This window comes from Delphinapterus leucas, chromosome 6 (assembly GCF_059928025.1).
Source record: "Delphinapterus leucas isolate spDelLeu-1000000601 "Yukka" chromosome 6, BTC_Dleu_Yukka2, whole genome shotgun sequence".
NCBI classification, from domain to species: Eukaryota; Metazoa; Chordata; class Mammalia; order Artiodactyla; family Monodontidae; genus Delphinapterus; species Delphinapterus leucas.
Window position 1 is genome coordinate 55,115,194 of NC_143134.1, and position 24,113 is coordinate 55,139,306.

The 24,113-nt window shown below is 42.3% G+C and overlaps 3 protein-coding genes across 3 annotated transcripts; all 3 read left to right on the forward strand.

The window, feature by feature from the left end:
• Window positions 1-6,166: 6,166 nt before the first annotated feature.
• Window positions 6,167-7,201, forward strand: LOC111171093 (interferon omega-1-like). The gene has a single exon (XM_030763810.2). The coding sequence runs from the start codon at window positions 6,438-6,440 to the stop codon at window positions 7,119-7,121; it is 684 nt and encodes a 227-aa protein (XP_030619670.2). The 5' UTR covers window positions 6,167-6,437; the 3' UTR covers window positions 7,122-7,201.
• Window positions 7,202-7,209: 8 nt separating this feature from the next.
• Window positions 7,210-21,274, forward strand: LOC149748950 (interferon alpha-13-like). The gene has a single exon (XM_089913158.1). The coding sequence runs from the start codon at window positions 17,114-17,116 to the stop codon at window positions 17,624-17,626; it is 513 nt and encodes a 170-aa protein (XP_089769284.1). The 5' UTR covers window positions 7,210-17,113; the 3' UTR covers window positions 17,627-21,274.
• Window positions 21,275-22,332: 1,058 nt separating this feature from the next.
• On the forward strand, window positions 22,333-23,715 carry LOC149748951 (interferon alpha-1-like). Its single transcript, XM_089913157.1, has one exon. The coding sequence runs from the start codon at window positions 22,333-22,335 to the stop codon at window positions 22,900-22,902; it is 570 nt and encodes a 189-aa protein (XP_089769283.1). The 3' UTR covers window positions 22,903-23,715.
• The last annotated feature ends 398 nt before the right edge of the window (window positions 23,716-24,113 follow it).

A 24,113-nucleotide genomic window follows, 5' to 3' on the forward strand; every position in this document is an offset into this window, starting at 1 on the left:
TTCGCCCTGCTGGGTCTTAGTTGCTGTGCGCAGGCTTTCTCTAGTTGTGGCGAGCAGGGGCTACTCTTCGTCGTGATGCACGGGCTTCTCATTGCAATGGCTTCTCTTGTGGAGCACGGGCTCTAGGCGTGCGGGCTTCAGTAGTTGCGGCACGTGGGCTCAGTAGTTGTGGCTCGCGGGCTGTAGAGCACAGGCTCAGTAGTTGTGGCCCACGGGCTTAGTTGCTCCGCGGCATGTGGGATCTTCCCGGACCAGGGATTGAACCCGTGTCTCCTGCAATGGCAGGCGGATTCTTAACCACTGCACCAGCAGGGAAGTCCCAGGTTATATTTTAAAACTTCATATTTCTATATCAGATATATGATAGTTCTGAGAATACAGAGGTGAAAAGAGAAAATGCCAAACCTATTCTTCTGGAGAGTTCAGTTTGGAAGACATAAAAGATATAAAAACAGTAATCATGCTAAATTATTTCAATTAAGTTTCCTATTACAATGAGAGATAGGGAAAAGGGGATTCTCTCACCAGAATCTGGAATGAGGCATCTCAAGAAGGGGAGAAAGCACATGGACTGCATAAAGTGGCCAAGAAACATCTAAAGACAGACTTCCCATTGGAAGCAGCACATGTGGATATCGTTCCTTAGGAGTGGAGTGTAGAACGAGATGATGACCGAAAGCTCATGAGGACCTTCAACTTTTAAGAGTGAGAAAGAGAAGGAGAGTCTGAAGAGGGCACAAAGGTGGAGTAGCCAGTGCACTTAGGAGTCAACCAGGGAAAAATGATCTTCAGAAAGCACCAAAGAAGAAAACAAAGAGCCTGAGAATTACAGAGGATGGAAGTTAAATAATTATTTATATGTGATATGGGTTTCTACATTGAGTCTAGATTCTGCCAGGACAGACGTGTGATGCTGGGGAATCACTTAACTTCCCTGAGTCTCATTTTCCTCAAATATAAAGTACGGAAAATATTCCTAGAGTTGTATTGAATATTAGACCAACTAGAATATTTAAGAACACTTAGCAGAGTATCATCCACAGAGTGAGGGCTAAACAGGTAGTGTGTTTCCTATATTTTTCATATAGGTCTAAATGGGAATAATGAATTCTCCTCCCCCTCTCTCTGTCACTGACTGCAAAACAATGACAGCCTAGAAAACAGAACTGGGAGAAAGTGTGTCATCAATTGTATGTAATTTTATATACAGTAACATACATATATGGTACATATATATGAATACATAGTATAAAATATGCTACATATAAAATATACCATATATCTATCTGCTGATTCTGATACATGGCACAATTCCCCTTCCCCTCTGTTTTCCTGGATCCCATTCTTTCACTAAAATATCACAATCATTCAGTTCCTCCCAGTGTAGAAATCCAGTGTACTCTCCCCATTCACTCTGCATTAAGCTGTACTGCCCTTTCATACAGCTGTTTCCTTCTCCATTAGGGTTTCTGGCTGTCAATTTCCCCTTAAGACTACAAAGCCACCAATGGAAAGCAGAAGCTGAGTGAAAGTTCTAGGTTTGTCAGAAACTCTCATATGACTCCACACTCTCCGCCTGCCAAGCACTGCAGGTCCAGACTGTCCAGACTCCCAGAGAAACACAGTAAATAGATGGCACCCTGCCCAACACTGAACAATGGTGGAGAATCCAGGAGCCCACCTGTGCCTCTATTTGCACACTTCCACGTGCTGACTGCACTAGGAGGAGCTCACCTGGTTCAGGACTCAAAAAGCCCAAAGGGCAGGAAACATGAAATTGAAAGGCAGCAGCAGCTTGAGAACTTAGAAGGAGAACAGAGATATTTAAAGCGTTCACTGCAACAGCGGTAGGTCCTCAGGACACGGAAGAACACAGATGAGCTGCACTGAGGCAAGTGTTTCTCCAGAACATTCCTTTTCAGAGAAGAAAAGAGTGAGGTGCATGCGATAGCACAGAGTTCTCCCAGAAGGATGTGGCCACTAGCAGTGTCCCCAGCACTGATACCACAGCAGCCTGCGGAGTCTTGGAAGGGACGAGGGTTACCTCAGTGCCAGCTGCAAACTGGTTTTGTCCTTAGGACCCAGCAAGTAATCACAGAGCAGGGAAGGATATTCCTGGGGACAATGCAATCCAAGGAATTTCTTACATTCCATCATGATGTCTTTGCCCCTTTGAAAGACAAACAAAATAAAACATGCTTGAATAGAAGGGACACAGGCAGGGATTTTAATATATTTAGCAACAACTGGGGCAGAGCCTTTCCAGCAGGGCATGTATCAGTAACATGCACACTGGAAGGTCACAATTTCTAAAAGCAACAAAGAGCGAAGTGGAAATTCATTTATTTAATTTAGGCACTTTGGAAAGGGGACACTGATGGATCAATCATCTTTCTGTTCTTTCCAGTTGGTGCATACAGCCCTGAGTAGGTACTTTTAAAGTCAGACGGACATTTAAAGTACATTTAGAGGTTTGGAAACCTTCCTAAGGATTAGGGTCCTAAAACAAGCAGAAACCATTCCTATATTACGGCTAAAAATATCATTTTATTAACAAATGATTTTTTAAATAATACTTTTTATTTCAATTCTTCAGTTTTATGATGTTTTAATGGGCTGAGGCTAGAAATTTAAATAAAGACAACTATACAAGGCCATGAGGGTGACTCTGGAGTTCAAGCCAGACTCTCCCTGCTAAGGAGCCCATTAAAAACCTTCACTGCTTCTGTCTAAGAAGCGCGTATGCTCTGCCGTCTTGGTCATACATAAGGCCTCTTCGGTACCCACGTCTTAACCAACAGTTGGAACAATAAAGAGTAGAGATTCTTATTTGGACTCTATCAGTAAACAAATGGATGTCCAGCCTGGACTGTACGTGAGAAATGGAGGTGTCTTCATTGAGATTGAGAACAGCAGGCTGACCTGAGGAGGTCTCCTGGGAAATCAGTGAGGTCCTTGTTGACTGGAAACAAACAACAACATAAGAGCGGGGAGTTTAGTTTTTTTGGGAGGACTTACTGAGGACTATAGCCTGGAGGACAGCCTCTCAGTCAGCTCTGATGAATTTCTCCAAGCACATAATGGGGACGTCAGTATATACGTGATTGTGGTGAAGAGGATACATGCAATCAAGGACACATCTTGGTAGAAGGTTGCTGCTAGTCATGAGGAGCATTTGTCACTCTTAATGATTTTAGTGCTTTTCTAAGTATGAGAAGTTGCAAAAAATTGAATTCATAGAATTTTCTCAGGAAATTATCTAACTACCTGCAGGCCTATTCTGTCAGTTTTCCCAGAGCAGAAGGTGCCCCATTCCTGAACTCCTGTCAGGGCGTGTTGGGGTAAGGGACTGCTGTGGCTAATGACTTTATTCTTGTAGAACCAGATGGTGAGTGACTTTTTAGTTGTCATCCTGAAGGAGAAACGTCAGAGCTCACATGGCTAGAAATTGTTAGGTGCTTTTTTTTTTCTTAAACTCACAAGAAAACTCAAGCGTTAAAAATACATAGATTCCAGGGGTCAGCTCTTCTAGGGTTAATAAAGTTATTTTACTATATTTCATTGAAGAAATCACTCACGAAATCTTAGACTTGGCGTTGCGTGGCTTGTGTGATCTCAGTTCCCTCACTGGGGATTGAATCGGGGCCACGGCAGTGAGAGTGCCGGATCGTAACCACTAGGCCAGTAGGAAACTTCCTTTTTTTTTTTAATAGGCATAAAAATCTATTCCCTTCTAACTACTTAATAGTGATTTTCTCTATTTTGATTAGAACTTAAAGTCAGTTCAGTTGACTCAAACCACACCCCATGTAGTCCTACAAAGCCATAGACAGTAACCCTGTGGCATCTTAAGTGGAATAAGGGTCCTTTGTCATCTCACTGTCCTCTGTCTGCTTATTTCGTTGGTTCCTAAATATCATGTTCACGTGCAGCCTTCGCTTTCTTTAATGGGTGCTTTCAGACAAATCATTGTAAGCACCCTAAGGTTTGCCCTTGTATCTTTGGTACATTTGGAACAGGTCATTCGTCCAGACTTATATTTCTCTCCAGTTGTATAAGTGAGTTTGATCCAATAGGGTTATTGAGAGTGTTGAGTTAATTTTTTTTTCTATTTTTTGGCTGCGCCACGGGGCATGCGAGATCTTAGTTCCCCGACCAGGGATCAAACCTGTGCCCCCAGAAGTGGAAGCTCGGTGTCTTAACTACTGGACTGCCAGGGAAGTCCCTAAATTTTAAAGAACTTAGAGAGTGGCTAGTCCATTAGTAGCAAGCAATAACATTCAGTTCTTACTTTTTAATATCACGATTACTATTAACCAGATAAGATCAGGATCTTTTGGAATCGTCTAATTCCCTTCCTTTAATTCTAGTTTTCTTAAAGTACCCTTCTCATTGCCGGAATGGATTTATCACCTAGACAGATGCTCAGCAAGACTGATCTTGCTGATCCTCCCAGACAGGGTTAGTGTTCTGGCAACTGGGGTTCTGGTTGCCAGTCACTTGTGAGCTGGTGGGTGTGACTTCTTCCTTCTCTCCTCAAAACTGATCATTCATGGATTAAAGGAAAGAAAGATGAGGGAGCTGGTCTTGCGAAGCTGAAGGCCGTCAACTGAACAAGGACTTGGTCTCTTCTGAGCTTCTGGCAGAAGCAACCATGTTCCTGTCTTTCTGTTTTTCACATTGGCCTCATCCTTCTCCTCTGACGTAGCCTCGTCCCCAACTGTGCTGCACTGAAGTTAGCTAACTTAGAATCTGGCATTGTGTCAGGGGGAAATCACTTCCCTTCTTTCACATTCATGACATTCAGACTCACATTTGTTTTCTTTAGGCCCACAAGACAGCTGTCGACTTTTACTTTCTAGGACAGTTGCAGTGATAAACAAAAAATTTAAAGTTTGAATATGATAGAGACTGGAGCCCCTTTGCCTTTCGTTACCTCCCTTTATTGCTCTTACCTCATCATGAATCAGAACTAATGCAGGAGCAGCGAGACAAATCTTGTCCAATAAGTCACTAAGTGAATATTAGTTACAAAAACTTTAAATGAAACATTACACACAAGTAAAGGAAAGAAGGCGATTTCTCTCTGACCTAATCCTGGGCCTCGCTGCCCTGCATTCTCAGAGGGAGACAGAGACAGAGGAAGGGAGAAGCCCACTGGCATCAACTGACTGAATGAACAACTGAACCTCACTGGTTTCTGTGACATAAGCTTTAACGAGAGACAACACCATCGCTGAATTCTCTGGCCCCAGCTCAGAAACTTTGAGCATAACAAGTGTTGACTAGTTTTAGTAAAAGAGTTGAATAATAAAATTTGTGTTTGGCAAAATAAAAATTATGTGTCTACTCAGGATAAAATGATTAGAATTGGGTAACTCCTCCACCACCTTAGAGAAAACACAGTTTTGCTCTTAGCATCGGAGGGCTGCTGACACTTCTGATACCTGAGGACGTGGGTCAGGAGGGGAGAAGGTCACCACTGAGGACTAGGGTCCTTCACACAAACACTCCAGGGGCAAGGGTGAGGGTCCTGGAAGATGAATTATTTTCCCAACAAATAAACAAGCCCCTCCACAGATAGGAGATTGTAAAGTCCTCGGGATGTGGTGAGCCTGCCCTCAGGGTGGGAGTCCAGGTTAGGAAGGGGACTCTGTCACTCTAGAGGACAGGGTGTGACTACATGTGATCTCTCCCTTGTGACTGAGGTGCTGCTGGGGAAATACAATTGTCTTGGAATTAGGATCTCCACACCCATGTTCTCCTGAAAAGAACCAGGATTCCTGGTGGGGGTATTGGCCCAGCCTGTGGAGGACTATAGGTCTCCAGTAAGAAAATGGTGGAAAGAAAGGACAATATCTATAATAGTCCTCACCTCGTGGTCCCCTGAAGCATGACCACATGGACATGAAGGAACATGTTCTAGAAGGAAAGGAAACATGGGAGAAGCTCATGGACTCATAATAATCAGCCTCTTCTCTAAATCAAACACTAAACAAAACCCATCTTTTGTTTCAAAGAGCTTATGCCAGAGTGATCTGGTAAATCTCTAGGCAAATACAGAAACAATAGGGCTGAGAGAGCTGCCTTCCTATGTAAAGTAAGACGTAAAAATGGAACCTAAGATCAGGGTTAAAAATGTGTTCCTGGAACAGAGAAGACCAACATTTATGCATGAAAGAGATATAGAATGTGCGTATTTACAAACCTACATCTCTTCTGACTTTAAGACGAAAACCTTTCTCATTTGATTAATAAATATCCATTTAGATGGGCACATCTGAAATTACTGGGAAAATTAAACTTCTTGCAAAATCAATGGTTTACAATGATGACATCTTCATAGACCATACCGAGAAGATATGTGAAAATCAAAAAAAGGAAGTAAAAGTGTATAGAAATGTTTAGAAAATGAAAATTACTGTGTTCCCTACTTAATGGCCTTGCTTAGAAAGAATGTCATCAGAGAACCTACCCCCAAGGCTCCCCCAGACGCCCGTCTCAGCCAGGCCAGCAGCAGCCTCATTTGCCCCATGGCCTTCGTGCTCTCTCTACTGACCGCCCTGGTGATGTTCAGCTACGGCCCTGGTGGATCTCTGGGTTGCGACCTGTCTCAGAACCACGTGTGGGTCAGCAAGAAGAACTTCATGCTTCTGGGCCAGATGCGGAGAATCTCCCCTCGCTTCTGTCTGAAGGACAGAAAAGACTTCGGTTTCCCCCAGGACATGGTGGATGACAGCCAGCTCCCGAAGGCCCAGGCCACCTCTGTCCTCCACGAGATGCTCCAGCAGACCTTCCGCCTCTTCCACACAGAGCGCTCCCCTGCTGCCTGGGACACCTCCCTCCTGGACAAACTCCGCACTGAACTCCATCAGCAGCTGGAGGACCTGGACGGCTGCTTGGTGCAGGCGATGCGAGATGAAGAAACTGCCCTGGGAGTGACAGGCCCTACACTGGCCGTGAAGAGGTACTTCCAGGGAATCCATCTCTACCTGAAGGAGAAGAAATACAGTGACTGTGCCTGGGAAATTGTCAGAGTGGAAATCATGAGATCCCTGTCTTCATCAACCAACTTGCAAGAAAGGATAAGAACTATGGATGGAGACCTGGGGTCACCTTGAAATGTTTCTCATTGACTAAGATGCCCTATCACCCTTGCACACATGTCTTTAGTCATTTCAGAAGGCTCTTATTTCAATTTTAATCACAGAATTTATTGTATTAATTCAGCTAATACTTTGTCAGTAGTAATAAGCAAGTATATGTTAAAATTATTCCGCTTCAGGGGCATCAGTCCCTAAGCAATGACTACCCTGTTATTTATTTATTCTGTTTATTTGTTTATTTATTTATTTATGTATCTTATTTTTATATTTTCATATAAATATATTTATACTTACATTGTATTAAAATTTAGAAAATATTCACCTTTCCATTTCATTAAATTTGCATTTTGTTTTATTTATTAAATTCTTATGAGAGAAAACATCTTGAGTTTTGTAAGTTCTGAAACCTACATTCTGATTTTTTTCTATGTAAATTTATTTCAGACTAGTATTTGTCCATTTTGTCCTTTGGAACAGTCCTACCACTTTCATTGCAGGAAATGCTTGTCAAAAGGTGGAATTCCATGGAATTGAGGGAAGTCCTGGAAATTATGGAGAATGGTTAGTCCTGATGTCATAGGTGTAACTGATTTATACCACCAGGAAAGAGTGGTCGGTGCAAATACCTGTGGGAAGGAGTCATCTCCTCGAGGGAAGCTGGTGACATATGGTGTTGACTGGCCAATCCTGGCACCTTCCTCCCACCTTCTCCCCGGCCCTGCTTTACTGAACCATTCATCCCTTACACATACCTTCAGTCCCTCCAACTCACTGACCAGCCACACAGCTGCTCTGGTTCTGTGCAGGTTTCCAGCTTCAAGGTTTCTGTTAGAGTGAAAGCCACAGGAAGAGAGCACAAGTGAAAGGAGAGCTCTAGGATTTTCAAAACCTCTGAGAAGGAGCCAGGGTTCATGGCACTGGATCCCAGCTCTGCTGTTAATAGCAGTGTGACCTTGACAAATAACACAAACACTAAGCTCCCTACTTTCCTCATCTTTAATATGGGGACAATAGTAGTATTTTTTCATAGGATTATTCTCAGGATTCAATGAGTAAATATACACAAGAGGCATACAAGTGTGTCTGTCAGAAATAATCAGGACGGTTAGAGTCACAGAGTGGCTACCATCGGGGAGGAGAAGGAGAGCTGCTCTGAGGTAGCGACTGGAAGGCAACATAAGAAACATGCTAGGTCCTGGGCAAAATCTATTACGTTTAACTTGGGTGCTACTTTCACAATGTATTCAGTGTGTGAAATTTCCCTGTGCTGTATGTTGAAGATACTTGCAATTTCTGTGTATTATACTTCTTTTTTAAAAAAATAAATTTATTTATTTATTTACATTTTATTTTTGGCTGCATTGGGTCTTCGTTGCGGCTACTTCGTGGGGGCTACTCTCCCTTGCGGTGCGCAGGCTTCTCACTGCGGTGGCTTCTCTTGTCACGAAGCATGGACTCTAGGCACGCGGGCTTCAGTAGTTGTGGCACACGGGCTTAGTTGCTCCGCGACTTGTGGGATCTTCCCGGACCACGGCTTGAACTCGTGTCCCCTGCATTGGCAGGTGGATTCTTAACCACTCTGCCACCAGGGAAGTCCTTGTGTATTATACTTCTGAAAGATTTTCTGGGAATTAGTAAAAATTCTTTGAGAAAGAGGGATCAGTAGAAAATACTTAGATCTACTTTAAAAATGAATAATATGGAAATAACAGAGACCTCAAATAATGTAAAAAGTCACAAACATTTTTCATTAATAATGTTTGTTGCTTCTTTAGTATGAGATAGGCACAAAATAGCTTCTGAACTCTTTCATTTTTTGGGCTTTCAGCAGCAACACAGAATCAGGAAGAAAAAAGCAGGAGCTATGAAAGGTAAGGTTCTGCTCTCTAATCCTGGGCTCTCCCGGGTTTGATCTTAGTTCTCTTCTCCATACAGTCCCAGGTCTATAATTGCTGGCAATGTCACCTCCTAGAGCCTGTACTCTCAGAAAATGATGGCCCCCCAGAGGAGAGACTCAGAGCTAGAAAGCAAAGAAGTCAGGACCTGGGACACTTCTAACCCACGCTCTGCTCGTCCATGTGAAAGCTGGGCCATGGCACTTACCCGTCAAGTGACAGTGTGAGACGTGGTGGAACAATGACTGTTTTGGTGGCAAAATTTTGGGTAATGACTCAGACAACTTAACCTCCCTGAGTGTCATAGTCTGTGTCTGGGAGAGTCCAGGATTGTTGTGATGATGGCCTGGGGCAATGTGTGTGAAAGAGCTTTGAAATGACACCGCTCTACACACATGGACCCTACTATTAATGTCAATGAACCTCCGACCTCGAATTCTAGTTCCTGCACATTAATCTCGAAAGAATCTCTTCCCAGTAGAACAGTCTACTCAGCACGTTCCACTCTCTCTTTGCTTCCACTCTCACTAGACACACCCAGGCTCCTATTTTTGGTTTGCAGAGCTCACCTGAAAGGCACTCATGTGACACCAGCCCCACCCTCTCTTCAGAAAGGTGATTCATATCTTCTGTTATCTCAGGCATCCCTCTTGCTAGCTGGCCCTGTGGAATTCCAGGGTCCTAGTCCAGCAAGAGGTTGACACGAGGGAGTCCCATTGGGAACAGAATATGGAAGGAAGCCTTGGGGTAAGGCATCTTCTGAAAACAAAATGGTCTCTCTCAAAAACAGCAAAGTTCATTCTTCACAAGTAAATTGTTTCTTCTAAAAAAGAGTGTTTTCTTTTGTCTCTGCTGCATTTGGGGGAAGGATGCAGTAGTCCAGGAGCTGGGTTTAGAGAAAAGAAGAGGCTCTCCAGTTCTGATTGAGAGCTGACTTTGAGTGTTTGAGGCAGAAGAAGGTTAGGGAGGGAGTCTGACAGTGGCCTGGCACACCCTCTACCATCTCAGCCGCCTTCATTTGTGTCATGATGAATACAGCCCTTCACAAAGCAAATACAAAAGCATAGGAACTTGACAAATGCTGAGGGGCTTTAAAAATTGAGAAAATCCATTAAAGAACGAGTCTCAGGAACTGGACTTCCCAGTCCTTCCCCTTCTCCAGCATGATACTGATCTGTAAACAGCCGTGGGTGGGAATGTTTGGGGTTACTCAGGCACATAGATTCCCAAATGTCCCAATCAGCCTCTAGGAACAGAGACAAGAAACTTCACATATTCCCCAAAACAGCACTGGAATTTGGCATTCCTGAGGTCTCAAGTTCAGAAGGAAATGGAACAAACCAGAGGACTCCAAATATTTTGATGGAGAATAACTTTCAACTAACTCCAAGGCCTTCTTGCGTCCTGAGGAAGGCTGGGCAAAGCAGCTCAGCTCCCCAGTTCTCAATTTAGCCTTAATGAAAGTGTACAGCTGAGGACTTTTCGCCTTTCCTTTCTCATGGGACAGGCTCTGGAGCAGCAGGGATGCAGAACTCCTGGCCATGTTTGTGGTTGAGCAAGCAGGGACAAGAGGAGGCCAAAGGGGAGGCAGTGCAGTATAGGGTCTTCGCAAACCTGGGAGTGGAACAGCATAGTCTTATCAGGCTTAGGAAAGAGATCTCCATCCACATCAGGTACCATAGCACTCAGCTCACTCTCCAGCTACACTTCTTATTCCCACCCAGTAACCTGCACACTGTTAGGGACATCATTGGTCCTCAGAGTTGTGAATAAAAGTGATAAGTGTAATAAGCTTAACATAGTTGTGCCAGTAAAACTGTTTGAAAATGACAGTCTTGCTGCATCTTCTCTTGTGGGTTACTCTTGTCTTCTCAGGTGACCAGTAGATTTGTTAGCTCGGCATCTCCTTAGCCTTCCTTCGGCTTCATGCATGATTTAGGGCAATTGTTTTCTTTTTCCTATAGTACAGTTTTCTCAGCTTTAGAATAGGGATAATGAGACTACTATATTCCATTCAACATACCATCGCATGTTATATGCTCTATATCATGAGAATATAACAAGTCATAAAGTTATCTTAAGTGAGCAGATTATTTTAAGCACCAGGGACATATTAAACATAGCAATGATAGTTGTTATTGTGACAGGTATGCACAAAGGAGTAAAAGCCATTATTTCATGTCCACTCAAAAGATACATATTGTTTTAAGATTTTCTTTGATGTGGACCATTTTTAAAGTCTTTATTGAATTTGTTACAATATTGCTTCTGTTTTTTTTATGTTTTCGTTCTTTGGCCCTGAGGCATGTGGGATCTTAGCTCCCCAACGAGGGATAGAAGTCACACCCCCTGCACTGGAAGGAGAAGTCTTAACCACTGGACCGCCAGGGAAGTCCCCAAAAGATATTGATATAATGCCATATTTGTGTCTTACTGAGCTCATAATTTTGTTATGCAAAAATTCTACCTCTGTGAATTAAAACAGGATCATCATTTTAAGTATTGTGCAAAGCATACAAACACATTTTTAAATTCTACTAGCAAATGCAATATTCCACAGATGTACCAAACACTAGATTACAAATACCTATGGATCTCTAGTGGGCATCAAAAGAAAATGCAGTCAGTGCATTGGCACAGAAGACATTTACCAATATTAAGTAGAAAGTAATATATTAAGTTTAAATTTACACCATGCTGAAATTAAAAGCATTCTGATGCAGATTACAAATTTTTATGCAACTTATCCATATAAAATGACATTTTCAAGTAGTGAATAAAACTGTCCAATGAAAACCACTGATTATATACATAAAGCTGAATGCTTAATCTATGAAGCCTTAAGGGTCTTCTAACACCCTTGCTTAAAACAAATGAGAGGAAAAAAATATCTTGAAAATTGAGATTAATTTCTTAAGATACTTACTAGGTCATAAGATATTGCCAGTAAGCTACATCTTACTGAGGTTAGAGATCAACGTGAAGCAGCCTTGGCTGACATGTCCGAAGCATCAGATACTTGTTATTATACCCGCCATTTTAAAGTCTGACGCTCATCTGGTCTCCGTGTCACCACCATCCTCTGCTTTTCTGCCCCTCCTTCTCTCCTTCCTTTGTTGACTCCACACTCTCATCTTAGGGAATTGGTGTTCCTCAAAGATCTATGCTAGTCCCGCACTTCATCCTCTCTGCACATATAGTCTCAACCCCCCAAATAGTTCCAAACGTCCTCTCTATGACTGTTGACTTCCATATGCATGTCTTTACCCAGAGTCACATCTCCAAACATATGTCATTAGCTCCAAACCCTCATATTTACCTGCTACCCTAGATGATCTCCATACATGGCCAAACTTGACCATCATGCAATTACCTGGCAAACCCCTGCAGGCCCCTGGGACGCCAGCTTACCAACTGCTCTTGCAGAAGCTTTCCCTGATCCATGCAAGCCCACATACTCCCAAGAACCTGTACTTTCCCTGTCACAGCATTAGCATTCCTTTCATTGAACACCTAGTTACCCATATCCCCGCCAGACTGCAAGCTCTGTGACAGCGGGCAATGTGTCTACTATTTTCATTGCACCTGGCACCCACCACAGTGCCAACAATAAAAGGGATAGTCACACTTCTTTGTTGAAGTTTAAATTCCATGACTCTATAATATATTTCACAGTTCATTGATCATGCAACTGCTGAAACTGAATCAGCAACCATTAGACATGCTTTCTCCAAGAAAGAACAAGTAAAAGAGAATAGCTCCAGCTGCTATAACCTGTCATAATGCCTTGTGCATCTCCTTCATAACCTAGAAAGGGTTTCAAGCTAATTTTTTACTCTTTAAGGCCTGTCTTCTCTGACAGAGTGCTCCATTAAGAAAGTAATATCTTTGTCTTATCTACCAATATGTTAAAAAACACAAGTAAAATCCCGAAAGCAGAGATACTTCAAAATATTTTAAGAACCAATGAAATGAATAAAACTATTTATGTTCCTTTTGGATTTTTAGGCAGATTAAAGGTTTAAGGACACTCTGATTTTCTTTAAGAGTATGAGTTAAACCTAACACTTAAAATATACCTTTTGCACCCCCAAAGCAAAGGAAAACAAGACACAAAGCTGACCATATCATAATATGAAGAATAAATGTGGTAAATATAAAAATCATCATAGAGAAATAAATTCTAATCATTACAAATTAAAAATAAATTTTCTCCCCATTCAAAAGTATTGTTTCCACTTACTGTTGAAAAACAATGTGCTGAGATGACTCGATGCATTTACAGCTGAATCAGAAGAAGTCATTGATCTGAGTGAATATTGACACGCTAGAGGCCACCTCTAAGCAGAGAAGACTCCATTGTAGAAGATTGGGTCCAGGTCTCCTTTTCCCACTCCTGGGTTCTCTGAGGTTGAACATACAGGGAAAGCACACTCTGATTTTCACGCCTTAACTGCCACTCTCATATTGTCCTGGGCACAGCGGCTGTGGACTTTCTTTTCAGATCGAGCCTGCTCCTTTGGAAGTTCTTCAAAGTCAGGCTGGAGTCCTCATTGCCCAGCAGGGTCTTTTCCTCTCCATCTCCTGCACCAAACTAGTCTCCAGATCTGCCCACTGTTGATCAAGCCCACTGAGGAATTTCAGCTGTTTGTGCTGAAGACGATGGAGAAGTGCTGTATCGTCTCATGGAGAATGAGGCGGCCTGAGCGTTTTGGAACTGGCTGTCAGCCAGCTGGTGCTGATGGAACCTGAAAACCTTCTTGTCCTTCAGGCAGGAAAACAAAGAAGATTCTCCCTGTTAGGGGCAGGACTGTGAGGGTCTCCTGCTTTGGCAGGCTGTGGTTCTGGGCCAGGTGACAGCTAAGGGTGCACACAGAGCTGGAGAACATCATCCTGGGTGTCCTCAGTGAGGAGGGTGGCAGGCCCCGGTGAGCCTGGTGATGCAGGTGTCTGGCTGTGGGAGCCTGTATCCAGCTGCTCTGAGTACCTGCCTGCAAATGAGATTCTTAAATAAGCCATTTATGGGCAACATGGAATGTCACAACTTCAATTCTTTTATTACACTGGACATTAAACACACTCCTGGAACATGAAAGAGTATCAGTCCAATAGGATGTATTCATCTAAATGAGACCCAAGGTTGAAATAAAAACCTGAGTCTCAATATATCTCTTTTTCAGTTCTAATACGAATACTTAGAGTTTTGACCCTGTACTCTATTTTGCCACTTCTTAAATTGCACCAAAATACAACTAGCCTCACCTCTCTGCATTCTCCTCTAAAGGGACTCGTACATTAGATTTAAATTCTTCCACATTTCTTTACAGGACCATAGCTCACATTTTCTGACAGTTTACAGATAATGGTGACATAAAAATGAACAGCAAGGGTGAATCCATGCAGTTCTCTTCATTCTGTCACCAGAAATGTTTTGACTGCATATATATGTGACAATGCGCTTGGCAATGTGGACTCCAGGAAAGTGAGGCAGGGATGGTGACTGCCCTCCAGGGAGCAGGGAGGACAGACTTTAGAGGCAGGATTAGGATGAAGGAAGCACCACGTGCTCAGTGCAGCTGAGGGCCAGTGCTCAGAGCTGATGAAGAGGAGGGCCTGGGAGCAGCAGAAGGCTCCACTCTGACAAAAATCTGGGGCTCCTGAATTTAAATGACATCAGATTTTCATTTCCTCTTTTAAGAAATGGAGACACCTTTAGTTGTGGTCACACAAGACATTGCCTAGATCAAATAAAATAAAGTTTGCAAAGTACAGGCTGAGAATTGGAACAGAGTGAATGATAGCAGCCTTTTGTATTAATATAACAAATGGTAACCTGTATAGTCCACCCTCAGCCCAGCCAAGAGAAGCTCTGACTACAGGTTCCTTAACACTCAGGGGTCTGCATGTTGAGGCCCCCAAATGCAAACTCTAGGAGAGGGATTGCCTGTAGGCCTGTGAAGGAGTAGAGACCTAGTCTCCACCCTTAGAGCAGTGCCCCGTACATTAAAGAGAGAAATCCTACAGCAGCTGAAGCTCTTTGCAGCATCTAAGAAAGTGTTTTGACCTCCTGCCCCCAAGAAAAAAAAAAAAAAAGGCTGCTCTGTGACTAGTATAAATGAGATAAATAGTCCTTTTCCTCACCTTATTTTGTTTCAGACCACCTCTGGTGTTAATTTTTAAGACACAGATTAAATTGTACCTTAAAAACAAACACATAACCTCAGAGAAAAAGATCAGATTTGTGGTTACCATAGCCAACGGGGTGTGAGTTGAGAAAATGAGAAGAAGGCAGTCAAAAGGGTTTTTTCTTCCTTTAAAAAAAGACATTAAAATAATGTTGTAGAGACCAGGAAAATGGTAAGAAATATATATATGGGGGAGAGATGATGAGAATTAAAGCATTCCTAGATTTTCAGCCATGGAACAGCACAATACTCTAATTCAAAAGCTATTTCCTGGGTTAGCATTAGGGCAACGTTAAGCTAGTACTTCTCTAAAGCACGAATGGTAAGAAGGCACCAAATCTAAGTCATTAAGATAAAGGATGTTTTAATGCAATATTTTAAAATGAAAATTAATACCAAAATATGCACGAGGAACAAAATATAAAAATTTTAAGTAAAGAAATGAAGTTGACCTCCATTTGCATGGCCCTGACAGTCTTACAAAGTAAGCCTTCATGATGTAAATGAAATCTGCTTGTACACCCCAACTCTTCTTTCTAACCTTATAGTCAAGGTGAGGTCCTGGGAAAGACATTTCAGGAACATGAGTTAGAAATCAGTTAAGGCTATCACGGGGTCATTAGAAATTGTCACACATGGTAATTCCCTCAATTAAAAACAAGTGAAAAAGTAATCTTGAAAATATTAATGAGTTGCCTTCCATTAAAGATAGAAAAGTAAAACTATATTAAATACTTGGGGCTTCCCAATGCTTGGGGCTTCCCTGGTGGTGCAGTGGTTAAGAATCCGCCTGCCAACTCAGGGGACACGGGTTCGAGCCCTGGTCTAGGAAGATCCCACATGCCGTGGAGCAACTGAGTCCATGTGCTGCTACTACTGAGCCTGTGCTCCTCAACAAGAGAAGCCACCGCAATGAAGACTGAACCCAGCCTAAAATAAATAAACCCAGCCTAAAATAAATAAACAAATAATTAATTATATTAAATACTTACTTTAGTATAAAGACAATACAGTTGAAATAAAGTTTAATAAAATGCTATATTTTAATATGAAAATACATTTTAATATTCTATGCTTAATATTGAAAATATTTTAACATAAATTTATAAAAATATGAAACATTTAAAATATTTAATTTAAATATGATATGAATTAAGTTAAATATAAAATTAATTTTAAAATGTAAAAAATAAAAGGCTGTGAGTTTTTTTAATATTCCTACTTTTCACATATTCAATACTTTCTCCCTCACTTTAACGCTGTATCCTTGAAAAACACCATGAAGTCCCAGAGAATCTACACGGGCGCTCAGCTCCCGCGTCCTCGGCCCCGGTGGTGGCCGCGCTCCGACTCACCCCTCAGGGCGTCCCCAACACCGTCCTGTCGTCCCATCGCCGCCGCCGCCGCGTTCCCCTTTCAATGGGCCTTCGCTGTCTCGCGCCAGAAACGAGCCCGAATCTGAAAAATCGGCTCCCCTTTCTCTGAGGCTAGGAATCGCTCTGATTCCCCACCTCAGACCGCTCAGAAAAAGGCTTCTTTCCCAAAAATTGCCTCGCTCAACTTTCTGTGAGAAAATAAGGCGCAAAACTCAGGGGAAGCCTGAAAATGCAAGGTTCTTGTTCCCAGCCAGACAAAAATGTCTGTGGCGAGGCCGCGACAAGGCTTCCTCTTCAACACTCAGCGCCGAGAAAACGGTGTTTCGCGCCCTATGCTGATTATTAAAGCAGCCTCTGACTACTTTTCGCCCTGTCTCTCGAGCTGCAGAAGGCAAACTGAATAGTCGGCGTTTCCCAAACAAGCCCTGCGCCCTCTACCGGCCGCCTAGGGAAGGACGCTGTCCACAGTTCCAGGGAAGGAAGCTTCCCACTAATTGTTTGGCGGTGCCCACGCGTCTCCTGGCGGCCGTCTAGTGAATCACTCATTCTTAATGGCCCAGATCTATTTGCTAGTGGCAGGAGTGATGCTCTGCTCTATCCCTGCTTACTCTCTTGGCTGGAACTTGCCTAGAAGCCATAGCCAGGAAAACAAGGACGTCTTCCAACATTTGGAACAGATGCAAAGGATCCCCTCTCAGTGGTGCCTAAAGGACAGAACCGACTTCAAATTTCCTTGGAAAAGAGAGAATATCACCCCAATCCAGGTGACTCAAGGCACCTGTCACCACCGTCTGATGCTCCAGCAGATCTTCAACCTCTTCACCACGGAGGACAGCCGTGCTGCCTGGAGCAACACCCTCCTCGATAAACTTCTCTCTAGCCTTCATCTGAGGCTGCACCGACTGGAGCAGATGAAAAAAGACCATCTGGATTGTCGAGATTTGGGACGTGCTGCCCGGGAGTATTTCCATGGAATCCATGTCTATCTGAAGGCAAAGGAATACAGCCCCTGTGCCTGGGAGGTTGTCAGAGTGGAAATTAAAAGGTGCCTTTCCCTTATGTAAGAATCCTCAAAGAAATGTCAACAAATACAGAATATTTTTTATACTCGTGACACTTCTCATTCAATTACATTAGTGTTCAAGTCCAAAGCAATCTCGACTTGTGTTTCCTCACAGGCTGAAAAATGTCTGAAATGAAAATCATGATTTTAAAGAGGGTTTTGACAGAACATAATCTCTTTTCCTGTATAAATAATTTTATAACGTAATTTAACAGATCACTTTAAGTTTTGGCAGAGGTATTTGCTATTTTCAACACATGAAGTATAGAAAGGTTTTCTGGATAGTGTGGTGTTAAAGATATTTGTCAGTTAACTTAATGCTGACTGCTGTAACGGGTAAACAGAATGCTGTCAGGAATTTGATCATAATAGAATCTTATCTTTCCCTGGTATAAGAACACAAGGCAGGCATTCCTGATCAGATGGATGTTCTAGGTTGCTCTCCAAAGAGTGATTCGGGGACATGGGTACCCCCCGTTTTGTGGATTTTTCCATCATCAACAGGTGACTGCAAATTTTTCTGCAGTATTTGAGTCTATTCCACTCAGTGGTAAAGGGAAAAAGTCTGGTGCATCACATGGGACGTTTTCAAGGGCCAGGACTATACAGGGCAAGAGCACTTCTGCTCACATTACATGGCCTGGATTTATCCTCGTGGAAATCTCACTGCAAAGAAGTTGGCAAATTATTGGATGATTAGTAGACGAGGAGACAAGTTCAGTGCCTAAGACCACTTTTCATCTTTACACTATTTGTCCTAATGAAGTTCTGGGTGGGGTGGAGGGGAACAACTAATGTTCTTGCTTGCACACACTTCATTAAAAAACAATCTGACCCACAGAGAAAGAGAAATATCATTTATATGTGGAATCTTAAAAAAATGATACAAATGAACTTATTTACAATACAGAAATGGACCCACAGACTAACAGAAGAAACTTATGGTTACCAGGGGGGAAGGGTGGGGGAGGGATAGTTGGGGAGTTTGGGATTGACATGTACACACTGCTATATTTGGGATGGATGGCCAACAGGGACTTACTGTGTAGCACAGGGAACTCTGCTCAATATTATGTGGCAACCTAGATGGGAGGAGAGTTTGAGAAAGAATGGATGCATGAATGTGTATGGCTGAATCACTTTGCTGTACACCTGAGGCTAGCACAGCATTGTTAATCAAATATACTCCAGTATGAAATAAAAAGTTAAAAAAATCTCATCCTGTAGTTCTGCCTTAAAAGAAAGAAAACAGTCAAGTTTGGATATTTATTCTCAGACTCAGTGGTATTATGATTTCATGTATTTTTATTGTTCATTTGCTGAAATAAAGAAAATTAAAAAAAACAAAGAAACCCACAATCAGACCCAAATTCTCATTCCACAAGTTCAGCTTGGGGAAGATGACACGGATGTCACTCAGAGTTCACAGCATCATAGACTGTTGGAAAGGAGCATTCAAATTGATGCCCAAAGGCATAGCCTATGAGGAAAATATCCACAAATGTAGACACAAGTTGTTTCCTTATTGCCTGAGGGAGACGAGGAAAGTATGATCAGGCAGCTCCTTGCAAGTACTTGAGGATGACTGAAGAAAAAATGGAGAGCAACTCTTCCATTTGCGTCCAGGCCCATGGCTCTCATCCTGATCTTCTAAGTATTGAAAATGCAAACTTGAAGAAGAAAATATTCCTGCAAATGATCTTTAAAAAAATATCTCACACAATATTCCATTATCACTTCCCTTGTAGAACCATGAAGAATTTCCAAAGTCTCTGTAGATTATCGTCCTCTCATATCATATCTAACTAATATATGCTGGTATTGTTCCTTCTCCTATTACTATCATCACTGGTCCCTTCATGAGTATGGATTGAGCTCCTGAAATGACAGGGACTGGACTAGCTGTCTAGGAAACGGGGTTGGGTAAGATGATGCCTCTCGCTTTAGGTATTTTACAGACCTCTGCGAGGTATTCTGAGGACACAATAGGTCAGGTCATGTCTTACTATTTGGGCTTCTTCAACAAAAGAGCATAGACTGGGTAGTTTGTAAAGAGCAGAAATGTATTGCTCACAGTTCTAGAGTCTGGAAATCCAAGATCTGGGTGTCCGCGTGGTCCAGTTCCGGTGAGAGCCTGCTTCAGGTCTCACACTGCAGAGTTCTCCTTGTATCATCATACAGCAGGAGAGGGCGGCATTTACCTCTGAACTCTTTGATGAGGGCACTAATTCCATTCGTGAGGCCTCCATCTTCACACCTTAATCAAGTCCCAAAGGGCCAGCCACCTGATACCATCACTTTGGGGGTTAGGACTTCCAAATACGAATTCTGTGGGGACGGAAACATTCAGACCAGAAAGGGCATTGAAGGCTACATGTCTTGGCAACCAGAAGACAGAATATATTCATGTAAATAAAGAAGAATGAGCCATTTATCAGGCCAAAAGAGCAGACCGAGGACTCAGAATCCAAACTCTTGATTTTCAACCTGCAGTAATGCTTTAATTATTATGTGTCAAAATTTGGAAATCAAACTGAAATGGACCCCATCGTCCCTTGAAAGGGAATGAAGACACAGGATGAAAATGATCATTCATCAGTCTTTGTGAGGAGTCTCCAAAGAATCTCCGTATATAGGTAGTCATTGCCCCATCCGTAAAGATCCACCAAAGAGTAACCTGGTTAATTGTCTGGTTGCTGTGACCTGTGTGAATCAGGGAGAGTTTGAGTTCAGATACGTGGCTCTGTATGTGACACCAAGCTGGTTATTTTCTGTCATGCCCTAGTACAGGACAAATTAGCGACGAGGCCATCCTCCTGAGTTTAATAGAGTGCCGGGCAAAGGCTGAAAATTGTGCTGCTCTTACAACTTGAATCCCCAGAGCCATATGCACCGTGAAGGAAAGAGAATCCTAGTGGTTTTAGCAACAAACTCAGTAGGCATGACTGATACCAGTAGGAGTAGAGTGGGAATACTAGCCACTGTCTATTATAATCCCAGCAAATACGACCGTGATAAAGGAAAATAGCTTGGTCATTCGTAACTGCCTTCCAGTGGGAGGAGAACATCTGAGAAACTGCTTTAGTTAAAAGTACCTGTTGCGTGATTAAACTGGGCCTGGTGCTGAGGATACCACAGAGAATACGAAAGAGTCCAGTTGCTACAGAGCTGATTTGCCAAAGACAGTCACATACCTATTATTTATTGAAAGATCGGAATTACAGAGGGCTGAGGCCACAGAACATCCACTGCAAAATAAAAGAATTCATGATCAGAGTTGAAAGTTAATTCTTTCCATGATACCAATCAATATTTATCCAGTTCTCAATTAATTACAAAGATGGTTTTCTTTTGTTTGAAAAGAATAGGCTTGGATTGGAACCTCTGACAGTCCTTTGGGGAATCTGAAATTCAATGCAAAAATACAGAGAAAGATTCAAATCGATGATGATTCCTAAATCATCTGGGAGCAGATCGCTGCTCCCAGTGATCTGGGAGCAGATCGCTCCCACGGGTGCAAACATTAGTTCTTAGGGGTGCGAACAAATCTTAGCTACTACAATGGTGGGTGGCACTCCAAAGCTCAACCCTATCCAGCAAAATCTCATTCCTTTGTATTCATTTTTCTCTTTGGGTTTTCTTGTGTATGAGATGAGAGGCGTGAGTATGACATTGAGTGCATGGAAGATACACAATATGCAGGATCAGTGCTACAAGCTACGGTGGCTTGATGTTTCATTAGAGGACTTTCTCTCCATCATATGCTTGAACACAAAGTCATAATGTGAGAGGTGGCCTCTGCTTACTTATGAGCTGTCCTTGTCTGTCTTGTGGATTTTGCTTATGTTTGAGCCTCAGTGTGATGTGGGCATCGGGAATTAAGCACAAATAGGTTGTATTTTATTATTTAATTCTAAAAAAGTTATCTAGGAGATCAATAATTACGTCTAGTCCTAAAGAGAAAAAGTTGTTGACAATATCTAGAGGAATATCTAGCAGCTAGTGAAGTTAGAAATCATTTTATGATATGAATCAAAACTAATAATTACTTAAAAATAAATGTTAAGAAAATCATTTAAATTTTCAATGGTTTTAGCAGTTTTGATAGATTTTTAAATATATCTATACATTGGTATTCTTATGAAGTATTTGTATAAATTTTTATTGAATATGTAATTTGATACATTCCTATTTATTAAGTAAATGTATTACATTAAAAGTCATTCTGCACCCTTAACCAAAATGTTAAATTAATTGCAGTAGCTTTTACAGCTAATTTTTAGCCTAATTTTTTTTGTCATACTCACCCCTGCATCGAATAAAAAGAAAAAACTTTTCACTTTCTTTTTCTATTTATAAAGTAGAGATATGCATGGAGTACATATCGATGTACACCGTATATCTGTGTATCAAAATTTCATAGGGGGGCCATATGGAAAAAAAATATCTAGAAAGGTTCTGTGGGCAGGAGAAGGGGAGGCAAGGATAAAAAACAGTGGTTGAGAAACGCTGCCCTAACCTATCTGGAGAGTGCAAAATGAAAAGCAAAAACAGAAGTAGAAAGTAAGAGGGAACATTCAGAAAATGGAAACCAATTCATTCCCATTTAAGACCCAGGCCTGAAGGAAAGTCTTCAGAGAACCTAGAGAGCAGGGTTCACAGAGTCCCCCCACCTCTGCCAGGCCGGCAGCATCTTCAGGGTCCCCGATGGGCCCAACCTTGTCTTTACTCCTGGCCCTGGTGCTGCTCAGCTGCAACTCCAACTGCTCTCTGGGCTGCGACCTGCCTCAGACCCACAGCCTGGCTAACACGAGGGCCCTGATGCTCCTGCAACAAATGAGGAGAATCTCCCCCTTCTCCTGCCTGAAGGACAGAAATGACTTTGGATTCCCCCAGGAGGCGTTTGGAGGCAACCAGTTCCAGAAGGCTCAAGCCATCGCTGTCGTCCATGAGATGATCCAGCAGACCTTCCAGCTCTTCAGCACAGAAGGCTCGGCTGCCGCTTGGGATGAGACCCTCCTGGACAAGTTCTGCACTGCACTTTATCAGCAGCTCTCTGACCTGCAAGCCTGTCTGATGCAGGAGGCGGGGCTGGAAGGGACTCCCCTGCTGAAGGAGGACTCCATCCTGGCTGTGAGGAAATACTTCCACAGAATCACTGTCTATCTGCAAGAGAAGAAATACAGCCCTTGTGCCTGGGAGATTGTCAGAGCAGAAGTCATGAGATCCTTCTCTTCATCAACAAACTTGCAAGAAAGACTCAGGAGGAAGGAATGACACACACCTGGTTCAACACGGAAATGATTCTCACTAACGAGACCACACTTCCACCTGTGCTGCCGTGTCAAAGACTCTCATTTCTGCTCTCCTCATGCCCTGAATTGAATTAATTTGTCAAGTGTTTTCAGGAATATTAAGCAACATGATGTTCTACTCTACAGGCACTCGTCCCTCATAGATGCCCATGCTGATCTATCTACTTACTTACCTACTTAAATATTTATTTATCTATTTTAATATTTATTTTACTATTTATAAAGATTTAAATTATTTTTATTTACATAATATTATGTGCATGTATACAATGTGGTTAAGAGAAAAAATATATACTTTGTATTAACTCAGTTTGTGAGTTTTCTTCGTTCATTAAATTCTTACTAGAGAAAACTTCCTGTTTTGTTTTTTTTCTTTAAAAAAGAAACACCAAGGGGCTTCCCTGGTAGCGCAGTGGTTGAGAGTCCGCCTGCTGATGCAGGGGACACAGGTTCGTGCCCCGGTCCGGGAAGATCCCACATGCCGCGGAGCGGCTGGGCCCGTGAGCCATGGCTGCTGAGCCTGTGCCTCCGGAGCCTGTGCTCTGCAATGGGAGAGGCCAAAACAGTGAGAGGCCCGCGTACCACTAAAAAAAAAAAAAAGAAAGAAACACCAAGCCTGAATGTGCAACCTGATTAAAGAATGCATGTTACAATTCCTTGACCCATCATTACGATTTTCACATTAGAAACAAAAATAGACTTCTTCTAGCCAGGTCGTGTGTTGCCCTCAGGACCTAGAGGTGTACATAACTAATCCAATTCTGCTTTGGGTAACTTTGATTTTTTTTTTAAAGGAAAGTAACCTAAAAACAATAATCAGTTAATACAGGAACTTCCTTGGTGGTACAGTGTTTAAGACTCTGCTCTCCCAATACAGGGGGCCCGGATTCCATCCCTGGTCAGGGAACTAGATCCTGCATGCCACAACTAAGAGCCCACATGCCACAAACAACTAAAAGATCCTGAATGCTGCAACCAAAGATCGCGAATGCCGTGATGAAGATCCTGCACGCAGCAATGAAGAACCCGTGTGCCACAACTAAGACCTGACACAGCCAAATAAATAAATAAATATTTTTTAAAAATCAGTTAATTCACAATTAAATTTAATTATTTTTAAAATAGTACTAATTTGTAGTAGAAATTACTATCAGTTAAATTTAGTGCTACAGT

What these genes read in the sequence shown, in the direction of transcription:
- LOC111171093 (XM_030763810.2), top strand. Translation starts at nt 6,438, where the DNA reads ATGGCCTTGCTTAGAAAGAATGTCATCAGAGAACCTACCCCCAAGGCT.
- LOC149748951 (XM_089913157.1), top strand. Translation starts at nt 22,333, where the DNA reads ATGGGCCCAACCTTGTCTTTACTCCTGGCCCTGGTGCTGCTCAGCTGC.
- LOC149748950 (XM_089913158.1), top strand. Translation starts at nt 17,114, where the DNA reads ATGGCCCAGATCTATTTGCTAGTGGCAGGAGTGATGCTCTGCTCTATC.